At 40.4% G+C, this 19,183-nt stretch overlaps 1 protein-coding gene across 1 annotated transcript in view; it reads left to right on the top strand.

The window, feature by feature from the left end:
• MRPS5 (mitochondrial ribosomal protein S5) overlaps positions 1-18,892 on the top strand; it is a 31,687-nt gene extending 12,795 nt beyond the window's left edge. The window contains exons 4-12 of the mRNA XM_036752703.1: positions 2,977-3,102; positions 5,116-5,349; positions 7,277-7,311; positions 10,612-10,702; positions 11,683-11,729; positions 11,984-12,041; positions 13,100-13,162; positions 14,927-15,063; positions 18,339-18,892. Coding sequence (XP_036608598.1) covers positions 2,977-3,102; positions 5,116-5,349; positions 7,277-7,311; positions 10,612-10,702; positions 11,683-11,729; positions 11,984-12,041; positions 13,100-13,162; positions 14,927-15,063; positions 18,339-18,563 — 1,016 coding nt within the window. The 3' untranslated portion in view covers positions 18,564-18,892. The remainder of the gene's footprint in view (positions 1-2,976; positions 3,103-5,115; positions 5,350-7,276; positions 7,312-10,611; positions 10,703-11,682; positions 11,730-11,983; positions 12,042-13,099; positions 13,163-14,926; positions 15,064-18,338) is intronic.
• Positions 18,893-19,183: the final 291 nt, after the last annotated feature.

Below are 19,183 nucleotides of genomic sequence, written 5' to 3'. Positions count from 1 at the left end.
CAAGTTGGTCTGAAATTCTACCAGATCAGCATTCAGGGTACCATCAGACTGGAGAGAGGCAGTGATAGAGAGGACACATTTTGGCTACTAAAGTGATTAGCGTAGGTTGGGCATTCAGTGTCCAGGTTTCTGGTATAGATATCAGTGACCTCACTGTCTACCACGAAGGCACAATCACAGTTCTCTGAGGGGGACGCGAGTGTTTAGAATGGAGTTATAAGATGCAACTACAATTGTAGAAACCTGATGCACTGGGTAAATGAGCATCTCCAGCTTTGACTTCTTGCCATAATCAGTGGCTGTCTGCAGAGTTGGAATCAGTCCCACCAACCAAGCTGTGGAGAAACAAGAAGCCTTGAAGATCCATGCACTCACTGATCAAGCTTCAGAGACCTGACCAAAGCAGCTTGGTGGTTTCCTTGCCAATAGTGTATTGCTCACCAGCATAGGTCTCTTCCTTCTTGGTGATGAGCTGCTTAGAGTGGAAAATCTGATGGTTCAGAACTTCACCAGTGACAAGGTGTTCCAGGTCTCTAAATGCTACCCAAGGACAATGCTTGCCTGTTTCACTGAAGAAGGTATTTTTTTTTTGGAGGAGGAGGGAAGGTAGGGCAGTTGGGGTTAAGTGATACTTGCCTAAGGTTACACAGCTAGTAAGTGTGTCAAGTGTCTTGAAGCTGGATTTGAACCTGGGTCCTCCTGACTCCAGGGTGAGTGCTCTACTCACTGTACCACCTAGCTGCCTCAAAGAAGGTATTTAAGGAATAATTTCTTCCCCAGTGGTTTTGTCACTTGGCATCTGATCATCAGTCTGGATACCATGTCTGGGGAGCTATGGCTCTTGGCAGGCTTGACCAGTCTGAACATAGGCCTGGCCAACATGGATAGAAGTCCATTTGTGCATGATGAAGGTGTGTGGTGGTCTGCTGGGCTGAGAAGGAATGGAAGGGAGGCAGCACAGACTCCTCACTCTCCATTAAGGAGTCCCAAGGAGAAGGTAGTGAGCAAATATATATACCTTTCAAAAACTGACTTTCCTGGTGCTAATGCATCATAAATCCCTTCTTAGACTTCTCATTTCAAGTTAAAAAACTGTAGTTGAAGGGCACTTTATGATGTCCCATTAATTGCCTTCTCTGTGATGATTCAGATTTTTCAAGGTATATATCTCTTGCGTAGTCTATATAGTGATTGTATAGTTAGTTGAGGAAACACATTTTAAAAACAATTTTCTTGAATTTGGGTCATTTTATTTCAGAATTTCCTTCAGAGTCTCTGGCATAACTGAAATAATATTTGTGCAGCCCAAGGTAAGGACTGAAAGTCGTGCTCCATTAGGAGCTAGTCCACTGGAGCTGTTGAGCCTTCAGTATCATATACCAAATACATAGCTTTGTACCACAAAGAGGCCAACTTCCTGGCTTTTAAAAATCTCTTCATTGCTAAAAGTAATCTATCATAGGATTTCAGAGGGACCTCTGTTTTGCACATGAGGAAACTGAAGCCCAGAGAGGTTAGATGACTTGCTTGTAGTCCCACAGGTTATAGAGAGAGCTAGGATTGGTGTCCAGGCTTGGATTCCAAATCCTGAGTTCTTTCTACCGAATGCCGCTGTCTCTCCTAAAAGGCAAGTCTGGTTGTACCCTCTTTATTGTATTCTACGCAGTGGCTGACCAGGAGTGTAACCTGGTTCATCTTCTGGTCTCTGAAATCATCAGGTGTTATGAATTGGATAGCATATTCTTATTAAATCTAGTGTAGACATAGTCAGCACTTAATATGTGTTCATTTAATTGACAAGCCACACATAAAAGAAATAGTTTTAAATGGTAGCAGTCTGGTTCCAAACATGTTCTTTTTCCTCTTCCATTATACACAGCATGTTAATTTAGAAAAGGTAAGATAGGAACTTGTCATTCAGGAGGGAGTATCCATACAAGGTTTTAGACTCAAGGAATTCATAACAGGACAGAGAGTAAAGATTTGAGGACCAGAAATCAGTAGGCATCCTGTGCATGTAGTTAATATAAAGGATCTCTTAAAATTCAAACAAATGTGACAAGCATGATATGAACTTTCTGGTATTACTCATTTGGACAGTGGAATAGAGAATGTGGTTGTAGAGTAAACAGCTTATAAAAGACCGTGATTGCTTTGAAGATCAGGATTGTAAATAAATGTGCCAAAAATCAGTGGTATCACATATTAGGAAAGTACTGGCTGGCTAGTATGAATGAAAAAGCTTTTATTGTATTCCAAATAACTGCTCTAAGTACTAGAGATATATACAGAAAAAGCAAAGCAGTCCTCGCCTCAGGGACTTCATATTTTAATTGGGGTACAACTGATCAAGGAAAGCTAATGGTACAGCTGTAGGGAGGCTGGTGTGGCCCAGAGATACTTAGGTTATATAAATAGTTTTGGTGACATTCCCTGTGGACTCAGGGGATGGAGGCTGGGATGGGAAGGCTCGGTCTTGTCAGAAGGAATGGAGTTGACTCCCATGTCTTTCAAGGCCTGTGAGCAATCAGACAGCCTTGGGGAAGGGAAGGTGTGGTGTGGTAGGGAGCCCCTGGTGCAGGCAGCTTTTCCTGCTGCTCAGGGATCTTTGATGGGTTCTGGGATAGTGGTGCCAGGGGAGGGGCAAAGCCGGGGTGGTACACTCAGTGTTCTGGGAAACTTCATTCAACAGAATACCCTTAGTTTTAACCCTTTTTACTAAAGATCTTTATAAAATCCAAGGTTATCTTATGTATGTTTTCTTCGTGCTTTTGTATGTACGTCTCCCCGGGTAGAAAGTAAGGCAGGGCTATTTCACTTTTATCTTTGTCTCTTCAGCATCTAGCAGGGTGCCTAGCCCATAGTAGGCATTTAATAAATGATTGTTAATTGATTATATGACCTGGAGGTCCCTTTCAACCTTTTGGTTTTCTAGGAGACCATGGTCCATAACTTGTGAAACCTGTTTTTTTGCAGTGACAGCAGAGGAGCTATGGAAAGGGGCCTTAGCTGAGTCTGGTGCTGGAGCAAGGAAAGGAAGAGGAAAAAGAAGCAAGAAAAAAAGGAAGAAGGACCTAAACAAGGGGCAGATTATTGGTGAAGGTACATTTGTTTATCAGAGAAGCTTAGTTGTCTTTTTATGTTATTGATATTCATTTAGATCCTAAAGAAACCAAATTGCGGACACTGTCACTCACTGAGATGCCATTTCCCTCATCTCAGTTCTCTCGAAAAAGCTTGAGGATTTGAGGAGGCTGCCTGAGCTCTCTGAGAGAAGATGGGGCTCAAGGGCTCTGAATAAGCTGGTGCCTTTTTGTGTGGAGACATGTTCATTTGTCAGCCAACCAAAGAAAGTCTGGGTGGGCTCTGTTATGGAATTTGGGGATGTCTGTATCTTTGTTTCCGTGTCTCTGTAGCAGAATGTGAGCTGTTTAGGACAAGAGCTGTGTCTGCCAATGTGTTTTGCATATAGTCTGGTTGTTTGATGCATGGGATCTAGAAACCTTTGCCAAACATAGGGAAAGGGAATAACATTGCTCATTAAGCCCAGGGATCCTGGGGCTGTTGTAAGAGGAGAGGGGAGCACTTGATCTTGTTTCAGTGTGATGTCTGTTTTACTCCCCTTATCTTCTTTCCTGTCTCAACCTCTCCTCACTCATTTGCTGTCTGGCTTCTAACCTCATCACTCAACTGAAACAGCTCTTCAGACTTACCTATGCTCTCTCAATTCCTCGTTTTGATGGTCTTTTCTCAGTCTTAACTCCTTCTCGACCTGTCTGCTACATTTGATACTGCTTTTCCATCTCCTGGATATGCTCCTCTGTTGGGTTTTCCTAACATTCCTCTCTCCTGGATTGTCTTTTGCCCGTGTGATTGATCGTTTTCTGTCTCCTTTGCATCTATATCATGCCTCTGTTGTTCCCAGACTTCCTACCTAGGTCCTCTTTTTTCTCTGTATGCTCTTTCTCATTAACTTCATCAGCTCCCATAGATTTAACGTCTCTGTGTGGACCATATAGATCCAGTCCCATTTTCTCCCTAAGCCTTAGTACCACACCACTAGTTGCCTGTTAGAACTGTATGATCTGGAGATACCTTAATCTTGACCCATCAAAACGGAACTCATTAGCTTTCTGCCTATCTGTTCTCCCTTCCAAACCTCTCTATTCCAGCCTCCGAGGTTCATAACCTTTGTATTATTTTGGACTCCTCACCTTCCCTTGTGTAGCCAATCATTTGTCAGATCTTGCCATTCCTGCCTTCCTGATGTCTCTCAAATCTGACCCCTTCTCTATGCTTGCACAGCTCTTACCATCTCTCACCTAGGCTATTGAAGTAGGCTTTCAGCTTGTCTCTCTGCCTCAGGTCTCTCCTCACTCCAGGCCATCTTACACATTTGCTGCCAAAGTCATTTTTCTCAAGTACACTTATGATCATGTTGCTGCCCTACTCAAACATTTCCAGTGACTTCCTGTTGCGTCAGATTAGAATATAAGCTCTTCTTTTAAGGCTTTATGCAACCTGGCCCCAACTTGTCTTTCCAGTGGCTGTTGCTCTTCTTCCTGTTCTCTGGGATCCAGTCACATTGGCCTTCTTGCTGTTCTTCTCCAAGACACTCTATAGCTTGTTTCTCTGTCTTCGCACCAACTGTTATCCATGCCTATGATGTACATCCTTCCTCGTCACTCAACTGAAATGACTCTCTCCAGAGTTAACAGTGATCCCTTGGTTCCCTTGCCTTGCAGAGTTCCAGTTTCTTGAAGATGCAGCTCAAAGACCATCTTCTGCACAAAGCCTTTCCCAATTCCTCCAACTGCTGTGCCTTCCCTCCCAATGATCTTGTATTTTTAATTACCTTGTCTTTATCCATATTTATTAACTTTATATTTATGTCGTATGTGTTGTCTTCCCCATTAAAATGTAAGCTCTTCATGAATAGGAATTGTTGCATCTTTTATATTTATATTCCTGACTTCTCACATGGTAGTTGGCACCTAGTAGGCACTTAATAAATATTTGATGGATTGGTTGACTGATTTACTACAGCAGTTTTTTTTTTTTTAAAACCTAGATTTTTACTTATAAGGCAAGTAATTCTTTCTATCTTACCTTAAGGACGATCTGGTTTTCTCTGGCCTGGTTTGAATGCCCCTGTTTTAAAACATGGGATGGTTCAAGGAGTCGGCCAAAGAGGCAAAGAGGAACAGGAAAAGATACAGGCTGAAATGATCCATCAGAGAGACGAGTGGGACAAAAAGAGAAAAAAGAAGATTAAAAGGGAGAGAGGTTGGACTGGAAGCTCTTGGGGAGGAGTCAGTTTAGGACCCCCAGATCCTGGTCCTAATGGAGGTAATGATCTCTCTTTTTGTTTTTGTCATAGAATATGTTTACCTTTTTAACTGGAGGAATGTATTTACTTCTGAAATTTCAAAATCCATTCATTTTCATTTTAAGAAAGTAATTATGATGTTGAACCTCACATACCAGTAAGAAAACTCTTGAATATACTTGGCCAGTTTTGAATATCTTTTAAAATAGATCCTATTAAATAGATTGCCTCCCTTCACTTGGTATATGTTCAGGGAATACATCAGAGAATTTCAGGATTGGAAGAATTTTCAAAGAACGTCTCCTACTTCCTCATTTTAAAGATGAGGAAACTGAGGTCTAGGGAAGTTAAATTATTTGCCCAGGTTCATACAGTTAGTAAGTAACACAGTAAATGGATATATTCTGCCATTTTGGTTTATAGTCAGTATTGACCAGTCCCTGAAGGGGTAATTTATAAAATCTTAACCCTCCTCTTAGAATTTAGGAAGGCTTTTGTGGGGATGACTCTGGTCTTTTTAAATGACAACAAAAACTAGCCACTGAAATTTGATGCCTTTTTATCCTTATAGATTGTCCTGAATGTACCATGTTTAGACACATTTGAGGAAGAGCTAGAAAATGAGGTGGGAGAGGGATGGCTGGTGGTGATCACCTGACACATAAAAAGATCAAAAGGAAGACGTGTGGCATGTTGGGCATGGTTCTCTGTGAGAATCTGTTAACATAGGGAGAAAATGCATAGCATAAGAAGACTGGGTAGGTTTGTTTGTACTGACGGAGGAGATACCCACATCGAGGTCAATACAGGTGCTCTGAAGTACATTACCCTGTAGTAAGAAAGGGCATTCAGGCTCCTTCCAGTGATCTGAGGCTTTTGTTCAGAGGAGTGTGTTTTTAATAAATGCTTTTTGCTAGTGCTGACTATATTTCACCAAAAACATTTTTAAATTAAGAGCTGACTGTCTAGCATTTTTCTCCCCTTCACCCTATATTTAACGTTTCTCTGTTTCTTTGTTCAGTTCCTTAAGCAGTTACCAGGTGCCTACTATGTGCAAAAGCATTGCATTTTACATTTAAGATGACCTCTGAGATCTCTTCTAGTTCTTAGTATTTTATAATCTCTTGCCTCAGATTATTTAAAACTTCAAATTTAGTATCAGAGGTTTTTAATCTGGGGTCTATACATGTTTTTAACATTTAGATAGCTATTTCAGCCTTATCGATTTCTTTTGTAATTATTGTAGTGGAGTTTGGGGGAGATCCAATAGTGTCAGTACTCACTAATCAGGGTTCTTGAAGTTGGTGTCAGAGAATAGCAGTAAGAAGTCAATTAAGAATAAATCAAGGAGCATTTATTTGGCCAGGTAGATAGCAAGGTGGATGGCATTGACCATGACAATGGCATAAGAGGTTCTTTTTTTTTTTTTTTTTTGCAGGGGGGAAGGCAGGGCAATTGGGGTTAAGTGACTTGCCCGAAGTCACACAGCTAGTAAGTGTGTCAAGTGTCTGAGGCAGGATTTGAGCTCAGGTCCTCCTGACTCCAGGGCCGGTGCTCTATTCATAGCGGTTCTTTATAGACATATTTTAGGGCAGCTTTCATAAGCTGTATTCAGCATTTCATTATATGAATAAAGAAAAGAAAGATTCATTAAACACAGGTGGTTATATGAAATAGAGTTGTATGCTTGTTGGAGAAAAAGGTTTATTATTAGTTATAGGAGAAAGATAAGGGAATCATTGTCTGAGTGTAGCTCATCTCACTAGATCAAAGAAATCTGTTGGTTGGACCAGACAGGGAGGAGAATGTCCTCAGGACTCTGAGGGACCCTGGCTGCTACAACTGGTCTTACTGGGGGTTTTTAAGAGAGGTGCCTGGTAGGAATAATGATTTAGAGTACAAACTATATGAGCAAATTTATATAAATGTCTTCTTTTATCTCAACAGAAACTTATGAAGATTTTGATACCAGAATACTCGAGGTAAGCTTTTATTTGTCAAGCATTTTTAAAGCCTCAGCTGTGTACCAGCCACTAGGCTAAGCATCTGAGGCTACAATGACCCAATTTTTGCCTTCAAGGAGAATTGGGGAAAATGACACATATATAAATAAACACACAGTATGTACAAGGTTATTTTGGAGCTAGAACACGAGCCCCAGAAGGATTAGGAAAGGCCTTGTGGAGGAGCTGGGATGTGGCTGGGCTTTGAAGGAAACGAGGAGTCCCAAGAGGCAGAAGGGAAGAGAGGCTGCTTTCCAGGTAGGGCATTGGCCTCTGTGAGGTTGCACAAAAAGACAGGATGTTGTGGATGAGGGACAGTAAGTAGGCCAGCTGCCCTGACCCGCTGAGTTTGTGAAGTGTTGGTGATGTGTAGTGGAGTCCCTAGGGGTAGGCAGAAGCTAGCTTGTATGGTCTCTGGTTTGCATTTCATCCTAGCAGCACAAGGGAGCTCTCTGACAAGGCAGTGACATGGTCAGTTATGCTTTAGGAATATCAGCTTGGCAGCTGTGTTGAGGATAGGAAGAGAGAAGGAAGGGAATGCTCATTTCTATATCGCTTTCTGTGTGCCGGGCACCATGCTAAGTAAGCTCTTTACAAATATTATCTCATTTGATCCTCAAAACAGCCATTCACGGTCGGTGCTGTTGTTATCCTCAAAATTTTACTGTTAAAAAAACTGAGGCACATAGCTGGTAAGTGTCTGAGGCCAGATTCGAACTCATTCCCCTGACTCTAGGCCCAGCACTAGATACATTGGAGAGGGGAGGCTCTTGTACATTCTAGGCAAGAGGTGGCCACGTCAGTACAGGAGAAGGAACAGATGGAAGAGATACAGTGGAAGTAAATTCAGTAGGCCGTGGCACCTGTTTAGATATGATGGGGGAGAAGTGGGGGGAAGGGAAGAGTTGAGGTAACTTTGGAGAGAGGATTTTCAGTTGAGGGGTGAAGCTGAAAGTCAGATTTTGAGGGGACAAGAAAGAAGTTAGTGAGAATAGAGGATGTAGAGAAAAATGAGTATAGTTAGCTTTTTCTCAGAGTTGGGAGAAATAATAGCGGAAATGGTGGATCTAACGACTGTTCTTCAGAAAAAGAATTAAGATTAGATGTGTGGTTGTTTTTATAGGTTACAAGGAAGAAACCAGCAGATTGGAAAGAATTGGAAGGTAAGGGAAAGAGAGGATGATTGTGAGGGTAGTCTTCAGGATGAGATGAGAGGGAATAAGATCAACAGCTTTAGTGAGGAGACAAAAGTAAAGGAGAATGAGGGATGATGTTAAGGGGTGTTGAGATGAAAAATAGAGGAGAGTGAGCGTGTGACAGATGGTGGCTTCACTCTCTAAAGTCTTTGGCAAAGCCCTCTCCTGAGGGGGTGTAGGAGGATTGAGAGAAGATAAAACTTGGAATAGCTGCAATGGGAGGTGTGATAAGAGCAGAAGGACAAGTGCGCTTTAGTTAGGGCCTAATGAAGCCAAGATCCCCAAAACTTTTCATGTGCCCAGTCAGTGTAGTTGTGCGACTTTCTCAAGCACCATTCAACAGGTAAGAGTGGTGATGAGACAGAGCGGTAAGGTATGGGAGACTAGAGGATGGTGTACAGTTGGAGCTGGTTTAACTGGGATCGAGATTGGGAAGGGTGGAAAGTGAAGCCAGAGCAGCTGCAATGGACTGGGAGAACACTGGGGGGAGGGAGAGGAGAGGAGTGTCACTCAGGAAGTAGGTGGCAGAACCAAAAGTCAAACCTAGGTCCTCTGACCTCAGATACAAGAGTCTTTCCGCCATGCCCTCTATAATTATAGAGTAGTGAAGTTTTAATCCCAATGTTTTAGTAAAATATCTGATAGGTTGATTTTTCTGGGATGAGGGAGGTAAATTAAGTGAAATTGAAACTAATTTCAATGATTGAATTTTTTTTTCTGATTGATAACTCTAAAGATAATGCTGTATGTAGATTTGGGATAATATATTCCATTTTTCCTAAGCTAAAGTGAGAATTAGTGTTCCCTTCCAACTTTAAGCAAGGAGATAGTAAGTATACATGTATGCCTCTTGATAAATTCAAGTTACTTATCTGGGCCAGCCAGTTAAACTGAAAGAAGCTGTGGATGTGAGTGCTGTATCACTGTGAGTGGTAAAGACGGTGGACAATAGGAGAGGTACTTCAGGAGCAGAGAACGGTGGATGTCCCCATTTTTTGAAAAGAGAAGAGAGCAGAATCTGCAAAGTAAATGCAGCCTAGGCATCTGGATGGCAGCGTAGATAGAACACCAGGCTCAGAGTCAGGAAGACCTAAGTTCAGACTTGGTCTCAGATATTTACTAGCTGGATGACTCTGGGCAAGTCTTTTACCCTTTTTTTTTTGCCTCAGTTTCCTCATCTACAAAGTGGACATAATAATAGCACCGACCTCCCAGGGTTATTGTGAGGATCAAATGAGATGATATCTGTAAAATACTTGGCAGGCACAGTACCTGGCACATGGTAGGCACTATGTAAATGTTAACTATTATTACTATTATTAAATACCAGTGACCTTAAACCTATAGATCAGGGAAATGCTATGGTTATAGTTTATCTAGGTTGTAGCAAAACATTTGATAAAGTCTCTAATGCTATTTTTTGGGAAAGATGGAAAAACATATGCCAGAAAAGTATGATTTGATGTATTCTGAGCTGTTTGAGCAGACCCAAAGAGTAGTCCTTAATGGTTAGAAAGCACCATTGGGCACTGCAGGTGTCTTCATGGCCCTGTGCTGTTTAACATATAATCATAGGGTTAAAGGTCTAGAGCTGTAAGGGAACGTGGAGGCCAGCTTCTTGTTGGTAACTCCATTTTACAGATGAGAAAACTCCGGTCCAAGGAAGGTGAGTGATTTGCCAGAGGCCTCATGGGTAAGCTTGAATATACATTGTCCGACTCCTGAGGATACCATAGACAGTCTGTTTATCAAATATGTTGATAACACAAAACTGTGGGGGAGAGCTGCCATATTGGATGGCGGAGTCAGGATTCTTGACAGGCTAGAACGTCAGGCAGAATCTAGTAAGATGAAATTCCACAGGGGTAGATGTAAAGTTTTATACTTGGGCTAAAAGAAAGTGGACATCACAAGTGCAAGATTGAGGAGGCATGCTCAGATAGTAGAGTACCTAAAGAACGTCTTGGGCCCTTCCCGCCTCATGTCTCTGCCTGCTCTAATCCATGCTCAGAGCGTTCTCAAAGCGCAGGCCTGACCATGGCATGTCCCAAGCACTGCGATCACGAAGCCTTTTGTTTTTCAGGTAAGAAATGTTTTTAATATGACAGCAAAAGAAGGAAGGAAGAAGTCAGTGCGGGTCCTTGTGGTAGTGGGGAATGGAAAAGGAGCTGCAGGTGAGTATAGTCTGAAGATGCCACGTCAGACCCTCAGAGCTGGGAAATGGCCATTTGTGACCGATGCTCTGGGAAGCATGATGGTTTATCAGTTGTTTTTTTTAACTGTTTCAGACCTTCAGTACTATTTGTCCTTGCCCCTTATAAGAGTAATCAAAGTGTTCCATGCTACAAATTTTCCTGAAAATATGTTTTTCATTTTTAAATACTAAGGCAGCTTTTTTTTTTTTTACCAGACCACATATTTCTTCCTTTTTAAAAAAAAGTTTGATTCTCACCTTTTACATAATTATAGCATAGAATTATGGCATTTTGAGATTTGTAAAAATTAAAAGTTTCAGTTTTTACACATTGATCAAAAACTGATTTTAAAATACCTTTTGCTATGTGTGATTGAATTTTAAAATTCTCTTTGTCAGACTTTATCATCCTCCCCATTACTTATTTCTCACAGACAAAAAGATTTATCTTAGTTTTTATTGCTGCTTTTTGGATACCACAGTAAAATACAAATTAGCAACTCAAAGATGTTTCATTTTATTTTCTGGTTAACCTAGGTTGAATTCCATATGAGGGTTCTGGTTAATCATGGTTTTTCTGAATATATGTATATGTATTTCTTTCAACATTTATGATCCTCTTCTGATATATCAGATGTCCACATCTAATGTCTTAGTTTGAGAGTATCTGTTGATTCATGGAAAATAATTTTATGCCTCTAACCTAATATCATAATAACCTAAATATTTTAGTTCAAGTTTGATATTCAAAAAATATTCAGCATTTGCATAATCCTACACACACAAAGGCCTAGGCATCCCACATTTTCTATATTGTTCCTTTAGAGTAGAACAATGAAGCATTTGGGTGATAATATGTTTCATTATCATGCATAGTTTGAACCATGGAATGAAGTGAAAGCTATTTGTGTTTGCTGAGAATGTATCTCTTCATTAATGTTTTTGCTTTTTTTCGTATAGGTTTTGCTGTTGGGAAAGCCCCTGATCGGGTCAATGCTTTTAGAAAAGTATGTAGATTTCTTCTTTTTTTGAATACTTAAGGAATTACAGCCCCATTGGTTAGACACTCTAATGACCATTAACTTTTATGCAAGGCTTATGTGGTGGACTTAGTAGAAAGGTCATTATATTTGTTACATTAATAGCTGTTTCAAAAGTTTTATAATAAGCACATTTAAAGAGATGAAGTTGCTAATTTATAAAAATGACTTTGAGGAAACGAATTATAACAAAATCTAATTTTTTTCTTGTTCTCTTTTAGGCAAAGAATAGAGCAATTCATTATTTGCATTACGTAGAAAGATATGAAGACCACACAAGTATGTATTACCAGCCTTTCATACTTACACATTATAATTTTTATTATAAAGATTATGCAGGATTATATGCAATTATTAGATAAGATTTCTTGTTTGACATTACTGTTGAGGTAGAATCCTCTTTCAGTTAATATCATTGGAATGGTTTGTGCTAATGGTATCTATTGAATGCCTGTCATGTACTTGGCATTTGCTCTGTCTTTGCCAGCTGCTCATGATTGCTGAGTAAGAAATTAGAATTTGGACTTTTTGAAGGCAGGAACTTTTGTCCTTAGTACCAGTGCCTAGCACATAGTAAGTATCTAACAAATGCTTGTTGACCAACTGACTGATTTTTTTCATCATCCTATATCTCTCCTTTTCATTCAGACCCCCAGAAAAAGCTATATATTTTAGCTGCTTCTGCTTCCTCTCTTCTCACTCATTTTTTAACCCTTTGCAGTATAGTTTCCAACCTCATCACTCAGCTGAGATGGTTCTCTAAAGTTACCAGTGATCTCTTAGTTTTTTTTTTTTTTTCTCTGTCCTCTTCCTTTTTGGATTCTCTGCAGCATCTGACACTCTTGGCCACCTTCTCTGAGATCTCTCCATATTACTCTCCCTTGGTTTTTCTCCTAGAGTCTGACTGTTCCTTCTCAGTCTCTTCTCTCCCCTACACCTCCCCCCCACTTTAATTGTTAAATATGACATCCGTGTCTGTGAGCAATTTCCTAAACAGACCCACACAATGCAATTTAACATACCTCTGTGGTAGATAGATGTGTACCTTCATGTCCTAATCTATTTGTGTGTTTATTGGTGAGTTATTATTTTTATATTATTCTGTTTAAAAGTAAATTGTCAAAATTTATCAGTCTCCCTAACTCCTTTCTGTAGTAGTTAACTGAATAAAAGAAATTGACATTCAGTAGTTGGCTCATAAATATTTAATGACACTGGGTAAGTGCATAAGTCAGTATTTGTAAGGCTAAGCTGCTGCAACCATTTACTTTTTATCTTTGGTATAGGTGCTGTAGACTCCCGTCTAATTCCTCTCTTATCTGTTTTTGTTCCTCTAGTTTACCATGATATTTCTTTAACATTTAAGAGAACACATATCAAGATGAAGAAGCAGCCCAGAGGTATTTAAGAAATGATTGACTTTGAGGGGTAAAATGGAGGTTCTTGGAAATGAAATAACAAATCTGAGTTGTACAATGTTGCCTGTGGCCAATCTGGGATAAATTTTGATAGAACCCAAATTCCATTTTTTTATTCACATTTCTCTCAACCTCCCACCCCAAAAAACAACAACAACCAAGCTCCCTCAACCCCCACAAAAACACACTTTAAATAAAAAATAAGAAAGTATGAGACTTGGAAGATAATAAAGGATGATTTCAAGCTATGGATTATTGTATAGAGCCATGACTGCCAAAAATATTAAAGATGTAATTCTAAGTTAGGGTCTGAGAAGATGTGTTATAGAAGTAGAGACAACAGTTAAATGGATAGATGGGCTTGGGAGAATAGGAAGTAGAGTTCTATCCTCAACCTCATTGCTTTCTGTGGAGTAATTATATTGTGACTTGGAATGACCCCAAGTTCTCAAAGGCCATGAGAGTGAAGGGCCTCGCTGTGTTATGCTGAAAAAAAGCGAGCGAGACCCGGATATAAATTTGGATGTGGATTTCTTCAGGCACGCGACTTCGGAGTGAGGACTCAAATCGAACAGCCCTGAGCAGGAGTAGGGTCAGGGTATTTAAAGGGAAAAAAACACAAACTGACTTCCGTGGAGATGGGAGCACAAACAGTGGGGCAAGCTGGGGCAAGATGGAGGGTAAACCAGGGGACAGGGCACAACAGCTGCAGAGGCTCCAGGTGACACACTCTGGGTCTGTTGTGTGAGGAAAAAAAGTTCATCACCAGGTTGGTCACAATGACTCATGTTTTGTCTGTATCAGCTGTCAAAGAGGTGTGACTGGTGTCAGGGAAGGACTTTCATCTTAATGTTGATATATAAATCCTGAAGTCTTTTTTAGTGAGCATCAGTAAACAGTACTTTATGGATTATATAACTTGGAGCAGTTTCAGTAGAGAAATGGAAAATAATTGAAGTAGAATGTGCTTTATTGCCTTAATTACATCTTTTAAATTCCAATTTTAAAAAACTATACCCAGCAAAAACCATTTATTTTGTCATTTAAAAAATACTTATTTTCATATTTGGACTTTAAGATTTAGGCCTTTATATATTTGAATATTACAATTTCATCTGTAGCTTAAAATATTCCATTCCTGAAGGTTTGCTATCTTCTCTATTTCAGTCATAAATCTGGAGTTTCAGGGTATCTTAGAGAAATCTAGTTCAGTCCTCCAGTTTTACAGATGAGGAAACTGAGGCCAGAGGGATTAAGTGACTTGCCTAAGGGCACACAGGTAGTAAATAGAATCAGTATTTGAACCTAGGTCCTCTTAACTCCAAATCCACTGCTTTTGCCATTGTAGTATGGTGCCTTTTCACAAAGCTGTTTACTGCCTTTAGAGCATATGAATGACTAGAACCCTAAAGCTGACCCAGCTGACCCTAAAGCTGACTACAGCGCATTGGCTGCTAATGCTGCTTTCTACAGCAGTCTTGGGAGCAGTGGTAGGAAATCCTGCTGAACTCCTTGGAGATACCATCAGTCATTTATAGGTTTCATTCTCTTAGTCAGTTGTTATGTTAATGGGGGGTATAAGATCTTCCCCACCGACTAATAGGCCTCATATGGAGCCCCCCCCATTAATTTTTTCCCTTCTAATTCTAAGTTCATTGCTTTTGTTTTTGCAAAAGCTTTTCAATTTGTGTAGAGATGTACCATTTTGTGTGTAAATATTTTCTGTTATTTTCTCCTTTTTTCCAGGTCATGGTCTTCGTTGTCATCGAGCCATTATTACAATTTGTAAACTAATTGGAATTAAAGATTTGTATGCAAAGGTTACTGGATCTGTCAATTTAATTAATGTAACCAAAGGAGTCTTCCATGCATTATCAAAACAGGTAGATATTGCATATGATATTAATATGGTTTGAAAAATTTGGATCGTATTCATTGTTTTCAGTATCATTCAGGGAGGCCATAATGTTCAGCCGCCGTTATTGGCATTCATGAAGTGAACACTCAGTTAAATGTCATACTCCAGTATTTGTTTCCCTTGGTCAGTCTAAATTGACCAACGCTTTTAAGTAAAATGGCAAGCAGTTCTTTTGCTATGAGAGATGACTTTTGGGGAGGCAGACCTTTCAGTACATATTTATTTTAACTCTGAAATGACAACCTTTTGCACTTAGCTTGTCATCCTTTATTTCTCACCACGGTTCTGGCCAGCAGATTGCTAATAAACTCAGTGACAGTGGTATTACTGTGTTTCAGCCTTGGACAAATCACTAAACTTCTCTGGACTTTGTTTCCTCATCTATAAAACGAGGGGGTTGGGCTAGATGACTTTTGGGGTCCCTTCTAGAACAAAGTGCTGTTACCTCATAAGAAGGTATTAGAGCTTAGAAGGGGCTCTGCAGCTTGGTCTAGTGGATGGAGAGCTGGCCGGAGTCAGGAATGTTTGCCTGCAAGTGCATCCTCTGATGCACACAGTGTGGCCCTGGCCCAGTCGCTTAGCTAATAACCACAACCCCCCCCCCCAACTCTGTTCTGTTCTACAAGAAGGACGGCTGTCCTTTGGGAGACCCCATGCCAATGGTCACCCTTCACTGGGCTGAATCAAAATAAAAATTAAAAGTCAAAATGTTCCTGTATATTTACAATTATTTAAAATGGTCTTGTCAGGGCAGCTAGGTGGTGCAATGAATAGAGCACTGGCCCTGGAATCAGTAGGACCTGAATTCAAATTTGGCCTCAGATACTTGATACTTACTAGCTGTGTGACCTCGAGCACGTCACTTAACCCCAATTGCCCTGTCTTCCTCCCGCCAAAAAATAAAATAGAATAAAATAGTCTTGTGTTCTCAGCCTAATACTGTGTACCCAAATACCAAATCGTTAGTTACACCCATACAGATAGACCTAAATAGATGCTTCATGGAATGATCACAAAATACTATAGAGTCTGCCATTTGAGGGAGGTTTCTTTTGTTTTGGGGTGAGCTGTGGGTGTTTATTTGCTCCAGAAGGAAAAATCCCTTGGATCCTTTTGGCCAGACTTTCCTTTTCCTCTTTCATTAGTATAACTTGCAAGTACAAGAAAAGGAAGCCAGCTTTACTTTAAATAGTAAAACTGGTTCTTGGGACTGTTATCTACATTTAACATATTAAATAGTTTAGTGGGGAGGCCTGTTCCATTGACTCTTAGCAAATGTAAGTAAAGTCTTTGGACTTCTCCAGCAAACCTTGTAAAGAGAATCTTTACTCTTAAACATTCATTATGTTCCCTGAGTGTGTATGTGTGTGTACTTTAAAAAATTCTTTTTTGTTATGATTTCAACAAATCATCCACAAATATAAACAACACAGCCTTTCTAGTAGTAAAGTTGCCAGAGTGACCTTCCACTGTGTATTTTTTAAAATGCTGCTTGAACTCTAGACCTGAGGGACCCAGCTGAGGACTTGCCACTCTTGGTAGCTCTGCAGTAAGTTCTATAAGTTTTAGTGCAGCTTTATTTTTCTTCGATTTCTCAAATGCTGTTGTCTATGTCTTTTGAAGAAATCGAATTTCCCTGTTACCTTCCTGAGGCCACATTTCACTGAAGACTAGAGAAGTCACCACTAAACACTTAATCACAATAATACCTGGCCCATACATGGTAACATTTCCAGGCACTTTGCATACATTCTCATTTGAACCTGACCCTAATTCTGTAAGGTAGATTCTATAATAATCCTCATTCTGCAGATGAAGCAGCTGAGACTCAGAGGTGTTAGAGGTTTGCCCAGGGTCAAACAGCTATTCTCTGAGCTAGGGTTTGATTCCCCATCTTCCTGTCTCCAAGTCTGATGTGTTGGTATGTAGTGATTTGGGGTTTGTGCAGCCCCGGTGCCCGCCATTCGATATTCACAGAGATGTGGTGGGGTAGATAGTGCAGTTCTTGGTCCCATTTTTCAGATAAGGAAATTGAGATCCAGCAAGGTTGTGACTTACTCTTGGCAATGCAGCTAGCAGGCATCAGTTGGACTGATCCAGGGCTTCTGCCTTGAAACCCAGACGCCTCCTACTACGTACATTATGCTGCCAGTCAGGAAAACATGAATCCTGCTTCAGACCCTTACTAGCTAAGCAAGCTGCTTGACCTCCTATCTGTGAAATGGCAATAATAGTCCATGGGTTTGTGAGGATCAGATGACGTGTTTGCAAATCTTAATGAACAACATAAATGCTAGCTGGTGTTGTTAACATCAGAAACTGTCTTAGATCTCCCATGACAGTAGTTGTGCTGTTTGTATCTGCTGATTGGGAAACTACATGGCGGTTCATTTAATTCAGTTCAGCAAATATTTATTGAGCACTTGCTAAATGCTGTAGTTACAAACCGAAAAGCAAGATGATCCCTGCTCTCAAGGAGCTCACATTCTGATGGGGGAGACAGCATATACAGGAGATTTCAGCTGCAGCTCAGGGCTTAGGGCTAAGGGGTCCTTTGCGTGTACTGATAAAGCAGATGGCAATGCATCTTTCATCTCATTGTCATTAGCAAAACCGTATCCATTTTTGATATTGAACCATTTGACAGAGACAAGGACTTTAATGATAAGGGTGTTATTTTTCTTGTTGACTCTTCAGTAACTGTGGCTGTACTCTCTGTTTTTGTTTTTATTTTTTAACAAAATTACCCCAACATGCCACAGTAAAGGAAAGGAGAAACCTAAATACCAAACTATCAGGATTTGGACTGTAGTCACACCCAAATACACAGGCACTCACTCCCCTCCTCATTTTTGAGTCTTTACCAGACCTTGCCCATCTAGCCTGCATCCAGGATAGAAGGATATCTCAAAGTCAAGGTTTCCCTGTCGTGAAAAACACAGTACTTTAAAACATTGTAGTGGTACTTGGCTGCTGAGTTTCATCTTGTTTGTGGGAGTTTCCTTCACATGAATATTTATATTCTTTTTTCTTAGGAACTCAGTCATCAACAAACATGAACCTTTCAGTACACAAAGAACAAAAAAAGATGATTGTATATGGAACGATAAACTTATTATAGTTTCAAGCACATGAAACTTAATACTTCACTAGTAACAACATTAGCCTGTTCACATTTAAGTCCTTCAGAGTTTCAGCCTTCTCGACTTTGTCTTTCTCTTCCTTTTTTGTTTTGCATAGGAAACTCATCAGCAGCTGGCCGAGAGGCAAAGCCTTCATGTCGTCGAGTTCCGGGAGGAATGTGGTCCTCTGCCCATAGTTGTCGCCTCTCCTCAGGGAGCAGTTAGAAAAGACCCTGAGCCTGAAGATGAGGTGCCAGACACCAAATTAGACTGGGATGACGTCAAGATGAGTCAGGGACTGAAAAAGTCCGTTTGGATGAACTTAAAGAGAGCTGCGTCCTGAGCTTTCGTCTTGCTCTTGTAGCCGAATTAAGGCACGAAAGGGGCCACAGAAAAGACTCAGATTCGTTGTGCTTTTCAGGAAAAGGAAATGGCCAAGGTGGGGACAGCACAGCTATTGTTTGAATGAATGTGGCTCTTCGTTGTTACTGTACATGGGATTCTCAGTGTATTATTTAATTTGCTTGCAAGCTGAGTTTTACATTCTGGGTATTCTCATAAGTGCTACAATCAGGAGCACTCTTTTTAAAGCATGGGAGACTCATGAATTCAGTGTAACCCTATGTAATTAAGTATCCGAATAAACCTGATTCTGATTTTTACAAAATTCAATTGAAAACTCCCTCTAGTTCTGTCATTTCACCATAAATAAGGGAGATATTGAAGATAGTTAATTTTGACACCAAGGTGGGACTGTAAAATGAGAATGCAAAGATTGGAGAGGGAAAGCGTTTCTGGAGGAGAAGCGACAAAAGTTAACTAGGTGGTAGGCTTTAGCTTAATGAAAGCAAGAGCTTTGGAATAATTTTTTAATGGCCTGTTTTGCTTATCACTAGAGGTCTAATGGGATGACATTGACCTAGCAGGGATGTTGTAAGAGAGGCCTCCTGCAGGGGGAGGGGT

This window comes from Trichosurus vulpecula, chromosome 3 (assembly GCF_011100635.1).
Source record: "Trichosurus vulpecula isolate mTriVul1 chromosome 3, mTriVul1.pri, whole genome shotgun sequence".
NCBI classification, from domain to species: Eukaryota; Metazoa; Chordata; class Mammalia; order Diprotodontia; family Phalangeridae; genus Trichosurus; species Trichosurus vulpecula.
The sequence above is the reverse complement of the archived record's forward strand: the minus strand, read 5'-3'. Positions and strand labels throughout refer to the sequence as shown.